Genomic DNA, 19,755 nt, shown 5'->3' on the forward strand with positions numbered 1-19,755 from the left:
ACCAAGCACTCTTGCCTGGGGATGTTAGCGAGCACAGTGTTCATCAGTCGCTCAAATGTCCCTGGTGCGTTGCAGAGCCCAAAGCTCATAACCTTGAATTGCCAGTGGCCCCTGATGGTGCAGAACGCTGTCTTCTGTCGTGACTCAGGGGTGAGTGGGACCTGCCAGTATCCACTGCGCAGGTCGAGCGACGAGAACCACGAGGATCCGAGACCAGGTCCAACGTCTCATTGACCCGCGGGAGTGGGTAACAATCCTTTTTTGTCACCTTATTCAGCGGCCTGAAGTCCACACAGAACTGCGGCCTCGTGCTGTTCTTCCTGGGAACCCTGACCACGCCAGACGCCCACGGACTGTCAGAGGGTCCTATGATCCCCGCCTCAAGCATGGCGTGGACCTCTCTATCAGTCGCCTCCTGCCGGATCATGGGAAGGCCACGGGGGCGCACCTTGACTGGCCGTGCATCCCCAGTGTCGATGTGGTGTTCAACCAGATGGGTGAGACCCACCTCATTTTCATTGAGTGCGAAAATGTCCTTTAAGTCCCACAGTACGTACCACAGCCGCTCGCGCTGCTCCCCTTCAAGGCCGACGCAGTTCTTTTCCCAGATGGAGCGGACCGCTACTGTCCGGCCCTCCCTTTGCCGTTGTTGGTTTAGCGCTACTGTTGTGGACGACCTGGATGATGTCGCCCCCCACTTTGAACTTGATTCTTCAGGGCGAGCGGACTCTTCCCCCAATATCGATGGCTGCTGCGTGGTGGGTGGTGTCCTCTTGGCTGCGAGCTCCCTGATTGCCTCATCCCTCTCTATGGAGGGCCTGACAGCCTCTTCCCAGGTTGTCGGACTGGCGACTGCGGTGTTGACGGACACAGCCACAGTCCGTTCAGTGGGAGCGGTCAGATTTACTCGCTGGCCACTCGGCAGAATGAGCACTGCAGACCCCAGGTCTAGTACACATCTTGTGGCTTTCAAAAAGTCTCGACCAAGTATACACGGGTCGCTCACATCCGCCACCCAAGCGGAAAATGTTGCTGACAAGCCTCCGATTATGAACATAAACGTCGCTCTGCCTTTCATCTGGGTTATTTCCCCAGGCACTGTCTTTAATCTGGTGAAACTTGGTTCTAAAACGGTTCCAGCTGGAACAACGTCCGGTCTCACAATCGTGGCTGAAGATCAGGGCTGTGCAGGCCACGTCCCCAATCTGCACGAAAACATGACATGGGTCCTCCACTTCTGTCCAGCCCACAGTCACAACAGTCTCGTCACTCGAGGGCTGGTGCTCCCGGTAACTGGCTAAAGGGGTCCGTGTCGTCCGGGCTACACAGACCCTCTCCCGTTTCCCTGCTGGTCCTTCCTATTTGGACAGCGCCACAGCAGGTGGCCAAGTTGTCCACACCCCCAGCAGACAGCAGTGCACGCTCGTCATACTGGGTTGGGCTGGTCTGCAGCGCACATACAAGTTCCTCCACCCACGCCGGTCTTTGCTCCGCTCCCTGGGTAAGCGATGCAGCCAAAACTGGGCAGGAAAATGTCTCAAGTGCTGCCCCAGTGGCGATCTCTCTCTCCATAGCGAGTTCGAGTGCATCTGCCAGAGCAGTGGGGTGGGCGAGCTGGACGCGCAAGCGCAGTTCATCCGGTTTAAGTGCTTGGATGAATTGATCACGTATCAGTTCGTTTTGGATTGCGTTCGGCATTCCGATATACTCATGCCGACCCAGCCTCTCGATCCCATGAGCAAGGCACCGAAGCGACTCACCCGGAAGTCTGTCACGGTGCTTAAACTCACAGAGCAAAGAGTCTCTCAGGTCAAACTCTCCAAAACGCCTTTGCAGCTCAGCAACCAGCGCACTGTAATCAAGTCTCTCTTCCGGGTTCAGCAGGAGCAAACAGGACGCAGCTTCTTCTGTCAGTGACAAAGCCAACTGTATTGCCCTCACCTCCTCAGTCCAGCCTGCTTTATTAGCCACAAGCTCAAACTGAATTTTAAAAGCTTCTCAGCTTCCTTTCTCGGAAAACTTCAGCATCCTCAATGCTTCGCACACAAACTCATGGGCGCCGCCATGTTTGTTTACATTCGGCGCTCCTGCTTTATGACGCTGCTCCGTCATGGCGGTACTGTTGTCCATGTGGCGCAAAACGCTGGCTTCATGGCGTCCGTGCTCAACACAAACTGCGTCCGGCATGTCAATCGCACACTCTCCAGTTCCTCTCTCGACCTTCACTCAAGCGCTGAGGTCGGCGAACATCCTCTCTCCACAATGCGGGCGGGCAGCGGATTAAATCAAAGCACTTCTGACACTGAAGGAGTCACACAGACGAGGATGCGCTGCTCAGTCGCTTTATTAACAAGCGGTAACTTGTTGGTATTTCAAAAGTAACGCACACACATACACAAGCTGCTGTTAGCCACAACTCACACTCACACACCCCTCGCTTCCCGCCAACTCACCCGCGCATGCACGTTCCCCAAACCCTTAAAGACACAGTACACTAATACAAATATCACAGATATTACAGTGTGTTAACCAATTTGTATGAATGCTAATAGTATTGTTAGCTTTCTGGCACCTGGCTAACTTTAGCGTTCCCGGTTATCAGCATGGTTACAGAAAAACAACAGTGTAGCATCCATGCTAGATGTTGACTCTTAAATGTTAAAATGCTCATATTTAGCGTATGTTTTCCTGGCTTTCCCACTAGTTAAACAATGCATCCTATATTTGTTTATGGTTACATTTTACACTATACAGGACAGTTTGGACCATAAACAACACAAAATTAATTATTGTATTGTAGTAATCAGTTTACTATGAATAGTAACAGCCTGCTCGAAGACCTCCATGAAGAATAAAAATAAGGGACCCAGATTTCCCTCGCCCGGACGCGGGTCACCAGGGCCCCCCTCTGGAGCCAGGCCTGGAGGCGGGAAACGATGGCGAGCGTCTGGTGGCCGGGCCTGTCCCCATGGGGCCTGGCCGGGCACAGCCCGAAGAGGCAACGTGGGTCCCCCCTCCAATGGGCTCACCACCCATAGCAGGGGCCATAGAGGTCGGGTGCAGTGTGAGCTGGGCGGAAGCCGAAGGCAGGGCACTAGGCGGTCCGATCCTCGGCTACAGAAGCTAGCTCTTGGGACGTGGAACGTCACCTCGCTGGGGGGAAAGGAGCCTGAGCTAGTGCGCGAGGTCGAGAAGTTCCGGCTAGATATAGTCGGACTCACTTTGACGCACAGCAAGGGCTCTGGAACCAGTTCTCTCGAGAGGGGCTGGACTCTCTTCCACTCTGGCGTTGCCGGCAGTGAGAGGAGACGGGCTGGGGTGACAATTCTTGTTGCCCCCCCGGCTCAGAGCCTGCACGTTGGAGTTCAACCCGGTGGACAAGAGGGAAGCTTCCCTCCGCCTTCGGGTGGGGGGCAGGTCCTGACTGTGGTTTGCGCTTACACGCCAAACGGCAGCTCAGAGTACCCACCCTTTTTGGATTCGCTCGAGGGAGTACTTGAGAGTGCTCCCCCTGGTGATTCCCTCGTTCTACTGGGGGACTTCAATGCTCATGTTGGCAGCGACAGTGAAACCTGGAGAGGCGTGATTGGGAAGAATGGCCGCCCGGATCTGAACCCGGTGGTGTTTTGTTATGGTACTTTTGTGCCCGTCACAGATTGTCCATAATGAACACCATGTTCAAACATAAGGGTGTCCATATGTGCACTTGGCACCAGGACACCCCCCTCCGCAGTTCCATGATCGACTTTTGTAGTTGTGTCATCGGATTTGCGGCCTCATGTTTTGGACACTCGGGTGAAGAGAGGGGCGGAGCTTTCTACCGATCACCACCTGGTGGTGAGTTGGCTGCGATGTTGGGGAAAGATGCCGGACAGACCTGGCAGGCCCAAACGTATTGTGAGGGTTTGCTGGGAACGTCTGGCAGAGTCTCCTGTCAGAGAGAGTTTCAATTCCCACTTCCGGAAGAACTTTGAACATGTCACGAGGGAGGTGCTGGACATTGAGTCCGAGTGGACCATGTTCCGCGCCTCTATTGTCGAGGCAGCTGATTGGAGCTGTGGTCGCAAGGTGTCTGGTGCCTGTCGTGGCGGTAATCCTAGAACCCGTTGGTGGACACCGGCGGTGAGGGATGCCGTCAAGCTGAAGAAGGAGTCCTATCGGGTTCTTTTGGCTCATAGGACTGGTACCGACAGGCCAAGCGGTGTGCGGCTTCAGCGGTTGCGGAGGCAAAAACTCGGACAATGGAGGAGTTCGGGGAAGCCATGGAAAACGACTTCCGGACGGCTTCGAAGCGATACTGGACTACCATCCGCCACCTCAGGAAGGGGAAGCAGTGCACTATCAACACCGTGTATGGTGAGGATGGTGTTCTGCTGACCTCGACTGCGGATGTTGTGGATCGGTGGAGGGAATACTTCAAAGACCTCTTCAATCCCACCAACACGTCTTCCTATGAGGAAGCAGTGCCTGGGGAATCTGTGGTGGGCTCTTCTATTTCTGGGGCTGAGGTTGCTGAGGTAGTTAAAAAGCTCCTCGGTGGCAAGGCCACGGGGGTGGATGAGAACCGCCCGGAGTTCCTTAAGGCTCTGGATGCTGTGGGGCTGTCTTTGTTGACAAGACTCTGCAGCATCGCGTGGACATTGGGGGCGATACCTCTGGATTGGCAGACCGGGGTGGTGGTTCCTCTTTTTAAGAAGGGGAACCGGAGGGTGTGTTCTAACTATCGTGGGATCACACTCCTCAGCCTTCCCGGTAAGGTCTATTCAGGTTTACTACAGAGGAGGCTACGCCGGATAGTCGAACCTCGGATTCAGGAGGAACAGTGTGGTTTTCGTCCTTGTCGTGGAACTGTGGACCAGCTCTATACTCTCGGCAGGGTCCTTGAGCGTGCATGGGAGTTTGCCCAACCAGTCTACATGTGCTTTGTGGACTTGGAGAAGGCCTTCGACCGTGTCCCTCGGGAAGTCCTGTGGGGAGTGCTCAGAGAGTATGGGGTATCGGACTGTCTGATTTTGGCGGTCCGCTCCCTGTATGATCAGTGTCAGAGCTTGGTTCGCATTGCCGGCAGTAAGTCGGACACGTTTCCAGTGAGGGTTGGACCCCGCCAAGGCTGCCCTTTGTCACCGATTCTGTTCATAACTTTTATGGACAGAATTTCTAGGCGTAGTCAAGGCGTTGAGGGGATCCGATTTGGTGGCTGCAGGATTAGGTCTCTGCTTTTTTTTTTCCATGTATGTTGCGTAACATGTCACAATGTTTCTTATTATGCAGCGACAGGAGGGTTTTAGGAATACTTGTACATTTTCTTACTGAATATTTAGCGCATAAGCTCATTTCAGAAGGAGCATTTATCAATGATATCAATTAAAACACCTGTATTTAACCCCTTGTAATTGTTAGTGATTTATTGACTTTATGCATCACTAACATAACCTAACTGTTCGTGTACTGTACCACTCATTTGACTTAGACACACCTTTATGTTTATTGCATTTGAATTACAAGCAGAAACATTCTCAATATCATCAAAAGGCATAATAATAATGCCTACATTTTCTCCTAAAGATGTACAGCATCAACATACAGAATGTACAGCTGTCGTAACCAAAACAGGAACAAGATTGATTGACGTTGGATGACTTCATGTCTGAGCAACAGGCTTGGCCAGGTCCGCCCTGACTCTGGCCTGGTCCACGGCGTCCAGCATGTTCTTGCTATCCATGGCCAGGTTATGCGCCGCAGTCAGCATCTGCTTCTTGCACTCGTCCTTCAGGGACGTGATGGCGTTCTGCTGCGCCAGATGCATCTTTCTGATCAGCTCGCTCATGTCGTTGTTCAGCAGCTTCTGGGTACCCTCGATCTGCAAAAGGGGAGCAGATTTTCAACTCAACACATTTTTTCTTCTTAATTGAGAAAGAAAATGTATTTGGACCCTGAAAGCCTCACGAGGGGGGAGAAGAAACACACCCAGATAATCAGCAAAAAGGTAATCTTATAAAAACCAGAACATACACCATTAATAAATGCTGACTTCAAAAAAACTATGTAAAATAAATATTTTTTATTATATTATAGAGCAGTAAATATTCAATGTACATTTTATTCAAATAATTAGTCATTCTAAATGTATTTTTTTTGTCATGAGTAAGATTTCAGTAAGTCAAATGTTTAAAACACTAGATTAAAAAAAACATGGTTAATAATGTACATTTAAATACATATATTCTACCTATTTAATCAGTTAATTGACATTTCTGTTAGGTATTTTGCTGACAGCTTTATTTAATTTGTCGTTTTTTTTTCTTCTTTTTATTTAAAAAAGGCAGTTTTGGTCCCCTTTTTAGATGAAAAAAACATGCAAACTTTAGAGATTATACGCGACTTCAATGCTAACACTTAAGAGCTAACGCTAACATTACCTGCCAACTATAATATGCGTTGTCGCATGTTTTTTAAAGCTAGACCTTTAAATGATTTTACAAAACCCAAAACCAGTTAAGTTGGCACGTTGTGTAAATGGTAAATAAAAACAGAATACAATGATTTGCAAAACCTTTTCAAGTTATATTCAACTTAACAGACTGCAAAGACAAGATACTTAATGTTCGAACTGAGAAACGTAATTTTCTTTGGAAATAATCATTAACTTAGAATTTAATGGCAGCAACACATTGCAAAAAAGTTGGCACATGGGCATTTTTACCACGGTGTTACATGGCCCTTCCTTTTAACAACACTCAGTAAACTTTTGGGAAATGAGACCAATTTTTGAAGCTTTTCAGGTGGAATTATTTCCCATTCTTGCTTGATGTACAGCTTAAGTTGTTCAACAGTCCGGGGTCTCTGTTGTCGTATTTTAGGCTTCATATTGCGCCACACATTTTCAATGGGAGGCAGGTCTAGACTACAGGCAAGTCAGCCTCGTACCCGCACTCTTTTACTATGAAGCCACACTGTAGTAACACTTGCAGAATGTGGCTTGGCATTGTCTTGCTGAAATAAGCAGGGGCGTCCATGAAAAAGACGTTACTTGGATGGTTTTCTGAAGTGTTCCTGAGCCCATGTGGTGATATCCTTTACACATTAATTGTTACGCTGGCGAGGCATTGTGATGCCGGAGGTCGTCTTTTCAAGTTGCAGAGGGATGTCAGGAAGTGGCTTGCAGGTGAGAAGAAATTATTTATTCTAGTTGAAGACAAAATATGCTGCGAGGTGCGCACGGCACGGAAAACAAAAAGGGTAGTCAAAAAATGCTAGTACCAATACAGACTAGGAGCGTAAACGAGAGTGTAACTTGTTGCATGGGAGCAAACAAAACCACCAGACCGAGTGAGGCCAGGGCATAGTGGTTAACTTCTTTTAACACTTATCTTTCCCTCCAGGATTTTGCGATGTCACGATTGCGCCAGTTCATGGCAATTCATAAAATCCCTGTGAACCATGATCAACCTTGCAACATTGTCCAATGTCCAACTTCCCCGCACATTTTGGCCAAACAGCGTTGTTTTGGCTAATTCAATTGGTCTCCGAGTGCATCTCAAACATTAAAACTCAAAGTTTTGTGGAGATGATGCAAGAACAGCAACATGCAACAAAATATCAACTCTATATCGATCAAACAGTACAACGGTCTTCCTCATGCATAGCTCAGAGCTTCTTCCAGTTCCTGTCTGTGAATATATATATATATATATATATATATATATATATATATATCACCAAAATGATTCCCGGGCGCGGCCACCGCTGCTGCCCACTGCTCCCCTCACCTCCCAGGGGGTGAACAAGGGTGATGGGTCAAATGCAGAGAATAATCTCGCCACACCTAGTGTGTGTGTGACAATCATTGGTACTTTAACTTTAACTTTTTATTTATATATATATATATATATATATATATATATATATATATATATATATATATATATATATATATATATATATATATATATATATATATATATATATATATATGGGGACGGCGTGGCGAAGTTGGTAGAGTGGCCGTGCCAGCAATCGGAGGATTGCTGGTTACTGGGGTTCAATCCCCACCTTCTACCATCCTAGTCACGTCCGTTGTGTCCTTGGGCAAGACACTTCACCCCTTGCTACTGATGGCTGCTGGTTAGCGCCTTGCATGGCAGCTCCCGCCATCAGTGTGTGAATGTGTGTGTGAATGGGTGAATGTGGAAATACTGTCAAAGCGCTTTGAGTACCTTGAAGGTAGAAAAGCGCTATACAAGTATAACCCATTTATCATTTATTCATATAAGCCAGAGGTGTCAAAGTCGTTTTCACTGAGGGCCACATCGCAGTTATGTTTGGCCTCAGTGGGCCTTTTTTAACTGTGAATACTATTATGACAGTTTTTTGGATGCATTTTATTAGTAGACTTTTTAAAAATCAAAATGTAAAAAAGAAAAAAGGAAAGTTGCAATAATTTCACCTTAAAATGTAGTGTATATTACTGTAAATGGAAAAACAGTACTGCTGTTTTTATGGTTAAAAAAAAAGGCAGCTCAGTTTCCAGAACTTTACAGTAAAATTTACATTTGTTTTTTTTTTACTCTAAATAAAAAAAACTGCAATTTTACAGTAAAATTTTGGCACCTGAGCTGCCAGTTTTTTTTTTTTTTTTTTTTTACACACATACAGTTGTTGACAAAATACACTGTACATTATATACCTCAGCTAACTAAACTATGGAAATGTATAATATAGTTCATATAGCAATACGGTCTCACTGCACAGCAGGCCAGCAGTTAGCCGAGTCCGCAATCCAACTTTGAACATGTCACGAGGGAGGTGCTGGACATTGAGTCCGAATGGACCATGTTCCGCGCCTCTATTGTCGAGGCGGCTGATTGGAGCTGTGGCCGCAAGGTAGTTGGTGCTTGTCGTGGCGGTAATCCTAGAACCCGTTGGTGGAGACCGGCGGTGAGGGATGCCGTCAAGCTGAAGAAGGAGTCCTATCGGGTTCTTTTGGCTCATGGGACTCCTGAGGCAGCGGACAGGTACCGACAGGCCAAGCGGTGTGCGGCTTCAGCGGTCGCAGAGGCAAAAACTCGGACATGGGAGGAGTTCGGGGAGGCCATGGAAAGCGACTTCCGGACGGCTTCGAAGCAAATCTGGACCACCATCCGCCGCCTCAGGAAGGGGAAGCAGTGCACTATCAACACCGTGTATGGCGAGGATGGTGTTCTGCTGACCTCGACTGCGGATGTTGTGGATCGGTGGAGGGAATACTTCGAAGACCTCCTCAATCCCACCAACACGTCTTCCTATGAGGAAGCAGTGCCTGGGGAGTCTGTGGTGGGCTCTCCTATTTCTGGGGCTGAGGTTACTGAGGTAGTTAAAAAGCTCCTCGGTGGCAAGATCCGCCCGGAGTTCCTTAAGGCTCTGGATGCTGTGGGGCTGACTTGGTTGACAAGACTCTGCAGCATCGCGTGGACATCGGGGGCGGTACCTCTGGATTGGCAGACCGGGGTGGTGGTTCCTCTCTTTAAGAAGGGGAACTGGAGGGTGTGTTCTAACTATCGTGGGATCACACTCCTCAGCCTTCCCGGTAAGGTCTATTCGGGTGTACTGGAGAGGAGGCTACGCCGGATAGTCGAACCTCGGATTCAGGAGGAACAGTGTGTTTTTCGTCCTGGTCGTGGAACTGTGGACCAGCTCTATACTCTCGGCAGGGTCCTTGAGGGTGCATGGGAGTTTGCCCAACCAGTTACATGTGTTTTGTGGACTTGGAGAAGGCATTCGACAGTGTCCCTCGGGAAGTCCTGTGGGGAGTGCTCAGGGAGTATGGGGTATCGGACTGTCTGATTGTGGCGGTCCGCTCCCTGTATGCTCAGTGCCAGAGCTTGGTCCGCATTGCCGGCAGTAAGTCGGACACGTTTCCAGTGAGGGTTGGACGCCGCCAAGGCTGCCCTTTGTCACCGATTCTGTTCAGAACTTTTATGAACAGAATTTCTAGGCGCAGTCAAGGCGTTGAGGTGATCTGGTTTGGTGGCTACAGGATTAGGTCTCTGCTTTTTGCAGATGATGTGGTCCTGATGGCTTCATCTGGCCAGGATCTTCAGCTCTCGCTGGATCGGTTCGCAGCCGAGTGTGAAGCGACTGGGATGAGAATCAGCACCTCCAAGTCCGAGTCCATGGTTCTCGCCCGGAAAAGGGTGGAGTGCCATCTCCGGGTTGGGGAGGAGATCTTGCCCCAAGTGGAGGAGTTCAAGTACCTCGGAGTCTTGTTCACGAGTGAGGGAAGAGTGGATCGTGAGATGGACAGGCGGATCGGTGCGGCGTCTTCAATAATGCGGACGCTGTATCGATCCGTTGTGGTGAAGAAGGAGCTGAGCCGGAAAGCAAAGCTCTCAATTTACCGGTCGATCTACGTTCCCATCCTCACCTATGGTCATGAGCTTTGGGTTATGACTGAAAGGACAAGATCACGGGTACAAGCGGCCGAAATGAGTTTCCTCCGCCGGGTGGCGGGGCTCTCCCTTAGAGATAGGGTGAGAAGCTCTGCCATCCGGGGGGAGCTCAAAGTAAAGCCGCTGCTCCTCCACATCGAGAGGAGCCAGATGAGGTGGTTCGGGCATCTGGTCAGGATGCCACCCGAACGCCTCCTTAGGGAGGTGTTTAGGGCACGTCCGACCGGTAGGAGGCCGCGGGGAAGACCCAGGACACGTTGGGAAGACTATGTCTCCCGGCTGGCCTGGGAACGCCTCAGGGTCCCACAGGAAGAGCTGGACGAAGTGGCTGGGGAGAGGGAAGTCTGGGCTTCCCTGCTTAGGCTGCTGCCCCCGCGACCCGACCTCGGATAAGCGGAGGAAGATGGATGGATGGACGCAATCCATATGAGGCACGCAGTGACGTGCCTCAACTGGCTGCTGTTCACCGCACCGTCTCTTAAATAAATAAATAAATAAAATGATTTATTTATTATTAATTATTTGAACGGCAAACGTGAAAATTCAGCGATTTTAAATAAAAATAATCTAAAACTGGTGAAGTTAAATGGAAAATAACTTTATAGTATAATCACTGGATACATTTAACAATTTAATAATTTTTTTTTCTTGCCTCTAGTGACTGCACGTCATCCACCTCAACAAAAATGATCCGAAATTTTTGTTTAGTACAGTAGCATCGCTAACCCAACAAGGGACTCCTCCCAGTAGCTCCACCCACTCAGCAGATGATTTTATGAATTTCTTTAATAAGAAAATTGAACTCATTAGAAAGGACATTAAAGACAATGCATCGCAGCTACAACTGGGTTCTATTAACACAGATACGACTGTATCTACGAAGGATACCGCCCTCCAAAATAGTTTCTCTCTCTTTGATGAAATAACATTAGAGGAATTGTTAAGATGTGTCAATGGGACAAAACAAACAACATGTTTACTTGACCCATTTCCTGGGAAACTTATTAAGGAGCTTTTTGTATTATTAGGTCCATCAGTGCTAAATATTATAAACTTATCACTCTCCTCTGGCACTGTTCCACTAGCATTCAAAAAAGCGGTTATTCATCCTTTGCTCAAAAGACCTAACCTCGATCCTGACCTCATGGTAAACTACCGGCCGGTGTCCCACCTTCCGTTTATCTCGAAAATCCTCGAAAAAATTGTCGCACAGCAGCTAAATGAACACTTGGTGTCTAACAATCTCTGTGAACCTTTTCAATCCGGTTTCAGGGCAAATCACTCTACGGAGACAGCCCTCGCAAAAATGACTAATGATCTACTGCTAACGATGGATTCTGATGCGTCATCTATGTTGCTGCTTCTTGATCTTAGCGCTGCTTTCGATACCGTCGATCATAATATTTTATTAGAGCGTATCAAAACACGTATTGGTATGTCAGACTTAGCCTTGTCGTGGTTTAACTCCTATCTTACTGACAGGATGCAATGCGTCTCCCATAACAATGTGACCTCGGACTATGTTAAGGTAACGTGCGGAGTCCCCCAAGGTTCGGTTCTTGGCCCTGCACTCTTTAGTATTTACATGCTGCCGCTAGGCGACATCATACGCAAATACGGTGTTAGCTTTCATTGCTATGCTGATGACACCCAACTCTACATGCCCCTAAAGCTGACCAACACGCCGGATTGTAGTCAGCTGGAGGCGTGTCTTAATGAAATTAAACAATGGATGTCCGCTAACTTCTTGCAACTCAACACTAAGAAAACGGAAATGCTGATTATCGGTCCTGCTAAACACCGACATTTATTTGATAATACCACCTTAACATTTGACAACCAAACAATTACACAAAGCGACTCAGTAAAGAATCTGGGTATTATCTTCGACCCAACTCTCTCCTTTGAGTCACACATTAAGAGTGTTACTAAAACGGCCTTCTTTCATCTCCGTAATATCGCTAAAATTCGTTCCATTTTGTCCACTAGCGACGCTGAGATCATTATTCATGCGTTCGTTACGTCTCGTCTCGATTACTGTAACGTATTATTTTCGGGTCTCCCTATGTCTAGCATTAAAAGATTACAGTTGGTACAAAATGCGGCTGCTAGACTTTTGACAAGAACAAGAAAGTTTGATCATATTACGCCTATACTGGCTCACCTGCACTGGCTTCCTGTGCAATTAAGATGCGACTTTAAGGTTTTACTACTTACGTATAAAATACTACACGGTCTAGCTCCAGCCTATCTTACCGATTGTATTGTACCATATGTCCCGGCAAGAAATCTGCGTTCAAAGAACTCCGGCTTATTAGTGATTCCCAGAGCCCAAAAAAAGTCTGCGGGCTGTAGAGCGTTTTCTATTCGGGCTCCAGCACTATGGAATGCCCTCCCGGTAACAATTAGAGATGCTACCTCAGTAGAAACATTTAAGTCCCATCTCAAAACTCATTTGTATACTCTAGCCTTTGAATAGCCCCCCTTTTTTTAGACCAGTTGATCTGCCGTTTCTTTTCTTTTCTCCTCTGCTCCCCCCTATCCCTTGTGGAGGGGAAGACACACAGATCTGGTGGCCATGGATGGGGTGCTGGCTGTCCGGGGTCGGGACCCGGGGTGGACCGCTCGCCTGTATATTGGTTGGGAACATCTCTGCGCTGCTGACCCGTCTCCGCTCGGGATGGTTTCCTGCTGACCCCACTGTGGACTGGACTCTTACTGTTATGCTGGATCCACTATGGACTGGACTCTCACAATATTATGTTAGACCCACTCGACATCCATTGCAGTCGGTCTCCCTAGAGGGGGGGGGGTTACCCACATATGCGGTCCTCTCCAAGGTTTCTCATAGTCATTCACATCGATGTCCCACTGGGGTGAGTTTTTCCTTGCCCTTATGTGGGCTATACCGAGGATGTCGTTGTGGCTTGTGCAGCCCTTTGAGACACTTGTGATTTAGGGCTATATAAATAAACATTGATTGATTGATTGATTGATATATATACACACAAATATTCAATTGTTATTGGTGTGAATCGTTGGGTACCTCGCCTTTTGATTCCAATTCTTGGGGTGAGGATTAGATTCATAATCGTTATTCGATTCAACACGATTCTCGATTCAAACTGATTTTTGCAATTTATTATTTGGTATAATAATACTACCTTAACAAAACAGCTTACAGGTTACAAAACCTCCTTTTGGTTGCTGATGTATGACACATATGTGCACCAAGTAAGCATAGACATGGCCTAAATTTTTTTAAATTACTACACAAATGAATGTGATAAAAACATTTTTTAGCACCCCTAATTATTATATACCAGACCTGGCCAAATTAAGGCCCGGGATGCGACCCATTAAACTTTTCAATCTGGCCCGCCGAACATTCCCAAATTATTTTTTTAGATCTTTAAGATGGAAACTGTAGCTGCCATTAAAATTACCGTAAGTCTTGAACTATACAAAGTATTTCAATGGTGGGAATCTGCGCTTTTGCACGATATACTAGTTACTATGGTAATCTAATTAGTTACTATGGTAATCTAAGTCACAGCAGCTCAGACGAGGCACCAAGCAGTGTGGGAGCGTTTCCACAGAAGTCAGCCTGAAATGCTGAAATGTCAGGGACAGACGCAGAAGGAGATTTTCTTAAACTTAGTGATATGTCAGATTGTAGGTGGGTTTGTGTTTTTTACCCTTAGCGTTCATATTTCCCTGTGTTTGTTGCATTTTTGTTGCGTTTCGCTTGATTGTAAAATATCTTGAACAAGAGGGGGTGTGACGTTCATATGTTGTCAATATTCAGTGTTTTATCGTTCATAGTTAATATTATAAATCCCACATTCGTTATTTTCATGTACAAACGTTTGTACATTCCGGGTGTCTCATTCAGTAAAAAAAATTAAAATTCCATTCCGTGTTTTAAGGCGGTCTGTCAACGTTTTTTAGCATTCAATCAGACATTATTGTGAGGTTTTCCAGTAGTGTTCCTAAAAATAGATGTACCGGCTCCCAGACACATTTTTTTCTCTAAATGTGGCCGCTTGAGTCAAAATAATGGCCCTGGCCTGTTATATACCATATGATAGCTTGTAAAAATAACAATAAATACTTTGCTCCTTGACTTACGATTTCAAAGCAAGTTATCCATCATTTTGTACGTACAAAAATAAAATAACCAAATGCATAAGCAATAATACAATGAGGCGATTATACTTTTATATTATTACATTCACAGTTACAAGCGGCAGCAGAGGGCAGCCATGACTGCGATGTGGCCTTCCATGAAAACAAGTTCGCCACCCCTGATCTAGTGTCTACTTTTAAGTGCGATCTAAAACGAGTAAAACATCAAAACAGTATTGTTTTCACAATTTTTGTTCCTATCAATTGATTTATAAAATCAAAACATTGTAACTTTTGCAGCGACTTTCTGAAAAAGTTGCAATCACAAATAAAATAAATAAATAAACCCGGAGGGAATGACTTAAACAACATTGAATAAATATAAATATTTAATTGCGGCCACGGTTTGGCGCTGGAACAAATGATTCATATTTCCATTACTTAATGTGAAAAACAAGCTGATACCTCGGTCCGCACAGACTCATGCAGAGAGGGCAGTATGTCATCCACACTGCCAATCAGATCCCTTAAGGCCATCCCCACACTCTGCGAGGAGAGAGCGATACATCACTTTAAAAGGCCCACTTTACACTTTATAACCACCTTGAAAAATGTCCACACAGCATAAAAACAACAGTACACGACATGATATGCACCTTGACGACGGTGATGTACTTGTCGGCCTGCATGTTCACGATGTCGTTCTTGAGCTGAACCACCACTTTGACCAGGTCCATAACGTAGTGGTATACTTTGTCGTCAGAGCGGTCCAGCTCGGCTGTGGGCGCCGGCTGGGTAAGAACAGCATAACATGTTGCGTAAAAGCACAGATAAAGGGGGCAGTATGTCAAAGTTACATTTGTCAAACCAAAAAACATAACAACAACACCACCGGCTAGCTAATATCAACACTAGTGGTTTAACAGAACACATATATCGGTACATATATACATATACACATATATATACACATACATATATATATATATATACACATACAAACATACGTACATATAAATACACACATATATACATACATACATTCATACATATATTTATTATTTATATGTTCGGTCAGGAAAAAACAGAGGCTATTTCATCTCTACAAGCCTGTTTCGCAGGTTTCCCTGCTCTTGCATATTCCGCTCTACCCCGGTATTGAGCACTGTATAACAGATAAACCACAGTAACCTCGACTATATTATATTATTTATATACATATTATTTTTAAAGTGCCAATATTTTTCACAATTAAAAATTATATTAAACAGAAAAAAATCATTGTTCATGCTTGTCTCTCATCTACTAAGATCCAAATACTCCCCAAAATTGCATGTACTATTAGTAGGCGTGTTGTGTGTGATCTACTAAAACTGGATGTACAATTACAAGATGAGGTTTTTGCATGCACTAAGCGGCGTCGCCAAGAAGACACTAATTTACTGCACATTCATGACATCATACTCTCCAACCTGTTGGATGTTGTTGAACAAGCAGCGCACATCTACATTTACAATGAATCTATAACACCTTTTCTGCAATCTAAGATCACAATCTATTTTTAGCAATGCGTCAGAGTGATCCAAACGAAAGAAAATGCGTATTGCAAGATGTTTTTTTTTACAAACTTAGTATAGAAAATATCATATTATATTTCTTGAATAAAAAAACATATGCTTTTTAAAAAAAACACCAGCAGACACCAGATTGCATCAATTTAGTTTTGTTTGTAATCATCCAGCACCCAAAAAATTATACTCCTGAATATACATGTCTAATCTGTTTTATTTATGGCATAAATAAAACATAATAGCAGCATAAAACAAATGTTTCTTATTGCAATTTTGTCCTTAAATAAAATAGTGAACATACTAGACAACTTATCTTTTAGTAGTAAATAAGCAAACAAAGGCTCCTAATTTGTCTGCCGACCTATGCAGTAACATATTGTGTCATTTATCATTCTATTATTTTGTCGAAATTATAAAGGACAAGCTGTAACAATGGATTATTAATCTACTTGTTCATTTACTGTTAATATATGCTTATTTTCTTTTTCAACATGTTCTATCTACACTTCTGAAAAATGTAATAATCACTTATTCTTTTGTTGTTTGGATACGTTACATTAGTTTTGGATGATACCACAAATTTAGGTATCGATCTGATACCAAGTAGTTACAGGATCATACAATGGTCATATTCAAAGTCCTCATGGGTCCAGGGACGTATTTCCTGAGTTTATAAACATAATATGAATTTTGAAAAAGGGAAAAAAGATTTTGTGACGATAAAAAAAATCGATGTAATCATAGCAGAGGTGGGACCAAGTCATTGTTTTGCAAGTCATCGGTAAGTCTCAAGTCTTTGCCCTCAAGTCCCGAGTCAAGACAGGCAAGTCCCGAGTCAAGTCCAAAGTCAAGACTGGAAAATCTCAAGTCAGTACCAAGTCCTGCATTTTGAGTTTCGGGTCCATTCAAGTCCTTTTAACCACAGACTAATACATTTACACAGATTGTGTATGCTTTTAAACGCTGTATTTGTTTATTAAAACAAGTGCATTTGAAATTGCAGGAAAAAAAAATAGTGCTGGCATTGCATTTCATAATAGCACTATTAACCAGTCACTTTAAACATTTAACTCATTCCTTTACAGAATAAACACATTTGAAAAAACAAGTGCAACTGTACTTATTTGCACAAAAGTGTTAACATTGTATTTCCATGGCATATTGCATTGTAACTAGTTCCACAGCAGTTTCTATCCTGTTTTTACCTTATCCCATTGATCTCATCTCACACTGTATGTGTGTTGATGTGTGCATACACATGAAAAACATAACAAATACATGAACATAACAATGAACAGAGTTGTACTTTTTAGATGTCAGGGCCTTATGCAATATGTACACATATCCTTAATATAGTGTACATTTTAACTGACCTTTATTTGACTATGTTTGTCTTATTGTAGGTGGCTAAAATATGCGGTGCTGCTGACCGCCGTCTAACGTTACTTTACTGTGTGTGATACATTGACTAATGTAACGTTATGTATGGCACCTCATGCAACCCAACTTAAAAAAAAATCACTTGACAAAAAGTATGAATAAGGTAGCGAACTGCAGTGGACGCAACAGATTGCCGTGTTTGCAATGACGTTATAACCATAGACATCTTATAAGTAGACGCATCATTAGCTGTTATGATGCGAGAAATTTGGCCGCCATCTCAAAGTGGTGATGAGGAGCCGGCGAGCAGCCTAAACTGACAGTTGACAGGTACAAAACAAAGATGCCAGGCTGGTGTTCAGCGTTTACCTGCTCAAATGAGCGGACTGTTGAAAATAGGAATCGGGGGATTACTTTTCACAAGTACGATTTAACATTAACGTACTATTGGTTGTATTTCGTGAAAAGAATATTACCCAGAGTTGAGAAAGAGCAAAGATCTTCAATATTTGTATGTGAAAACCACAAAGAAATTTTCTGGGGGAGGATGACCCTCCTACAGGGGTTTGGTTTACAAACTTTCAGCCCCACCTAAAACAAAATTCACAAGTCGCCACTGATTATGATGCATTCTCATTTTAGGCAAAGTATAAGACAATACTTTCTTAACAGTATAACTGTAACCAGGAATAAGTCTTCAAGTAACAATATTCAAATACTAACATTGTTTGGTAAAACAGAATTTGGTTTTATTCTGAATCCAGTGAAACACATTGATAGTTTTAGCTGATATTAAGACTTTCAGGTGTTTATACATGTTTTTGTATTTGGCAGACGCTTTTATCCAAAGCGACATGCATGAAAAATACATATAAAACAATCACTGTAAACATTATCATTTAAGGGAAGAATGTAATACAAAATATCAATACAAAGTGTCAAGACAGAATAAACTCTCTGCTGCTGCAGCAACAGAGATACAGTATATATGTCCCTAAGATATATAAATATCTAATGTATTCATTAAAGATGTCCGATAATATCGGACATCTTTTATATTATCGGCCGATAAATGCTTTGAAATGTAATATCAGAAATGATCGGTATCGGTTTCAAAAAGTAAAATGTATGACTTTTTAAAACGCCGCTGTACGGAGTAGAACAGTTGCGTCTCCCAGTCATACTTGCCAACCCTCCTGATTTTCGCGGGAGACTCCCGAATTTCAGTGCCCCTCCCAAAAATCTCCCGATTTCCACCCAAACAACAATATTGGGGGCGTGCCTTAAAGGTACTGCATTTGCGTGCCAGCCCAATCACATAATATCTACAGCTTTTTACACACACAAGTGAATACCAACATACTTGGTCAACAGCCATACAGGTCACACTGAGGGTGGCCGTATAAACAACTTTAACACTGTTACAAATATGCGCCACACTGTGAACCCACACCAAACAAGAATGACAAACACACTTCGGGAGAACATCCGCACCGTAACACAACATAAACACAACAGAACAAATACCCAAAACCCCTTGCAGCACTAACTCTTCCGGGACGCTACAATATACACCCCCCGCTATATATATAACCTAATCATATTGTTTCTTGAACTTAAAAATAGCTGACCGTTTTTTTCCCCCTTCTCTGGGATTATATTCCCAGTTTTAATCTCGGACGTCTGGTCACTTATAGCATATAAGAATATTCTGTTACTGTTAAGCAAACTATGAATAATAAAACACTCCAAAACATGTGTCCTTTGTCATAGCTACACGTATGACAAAAAACCCGTGAAAATCAGTGGTATTCAGTGAGGTAAGATGAATTAAATGCGCTGACAGTTCACTGCTCCTGCCAAATGAATTGCACTGAGTGGAGCGGATCACCATTCCAAGATGGCGGCCCCGCGTCTCATCAGCGCCAGTAGGCAGTAGCGCTCGATGCTGCGTCTACTGATAAGATGTCTATGGTTATAACGTTAGCAGTGAGTTTACAGCCTCACTGATTTAACGACACAGCAAATAAAAATCACGTTACTTAGCCAATAAACGTTAGCTTACATTCAAAACTTACCGTTCTATGTGCAACTTCAAATGTCGAACGAAGTCGGAAGTTGTTGCGTCTCCGTCTGTAATCTTTGAAACGCATGTTTTGCATACTGCAATTCGTTTTTTGTGACCAACTCGTAGTTTTAATACCCGAATTAAACGATTTTTGGCATAATTTTTCCTCACTGGCGCGTTG

At 44.4% G+C, this 19,755-nt stretch overlaps 1 protein-coding gene across 5 annotated transcripts in view; it reads right to left on the bottom strand.

Annotated features, from left to right (window-relative positions):
- Positions 1 to 5,465: 5,465 nt before the first annotated feature.
- The window catches only part of ptk2bb (protein tyrosine kinase 2 beta, b), a 131,173-nt gene continuing 116,883 nt past the window's right edge, over positions 5,466 to 19,755 (bottom strand). For all 5 annotated transcript variants that reach the window (XM_061987306.1, XM_061987309.2, XM_061987308.2 and 2 more), the window contains exons 29-31: positions 15,212 to 15,346; positions 15,021 to 15,101; positions 5,466 to 5,860 (exon numbers count right to left, since the gene is read on the bottom strand). In XM_061987306.1, coding sequence (XP_061843290.1) covers positions 5,642 to 5,860; positions 15,021 to 15,101; positions 15,212 to 15,346 — 435 coding nt within the window. In that variant the 3' untranslated portion in view covers positions 5,466 to 5,641. The remainder of the gene's footprint in view (positions 5,861 to 15,020; positions 15,102 to 15,211; positions 15,347 to 19,755) is intronic.

Source organism: Nerophis lumbriciformis, linkage group LG26 (genome assembly GCF_033978685.3).
Source record: "Nerophis lumbriciformis linkage group LG26, RoL_Nlum_v2.1, whole genome shotgun sequence".
NCBI lineage: Eukaryota > Metazoa > Chordata > Actinopteri > Syngnathiformes > Syngnathidae > Nerophis > Nerophis lumbriciformis.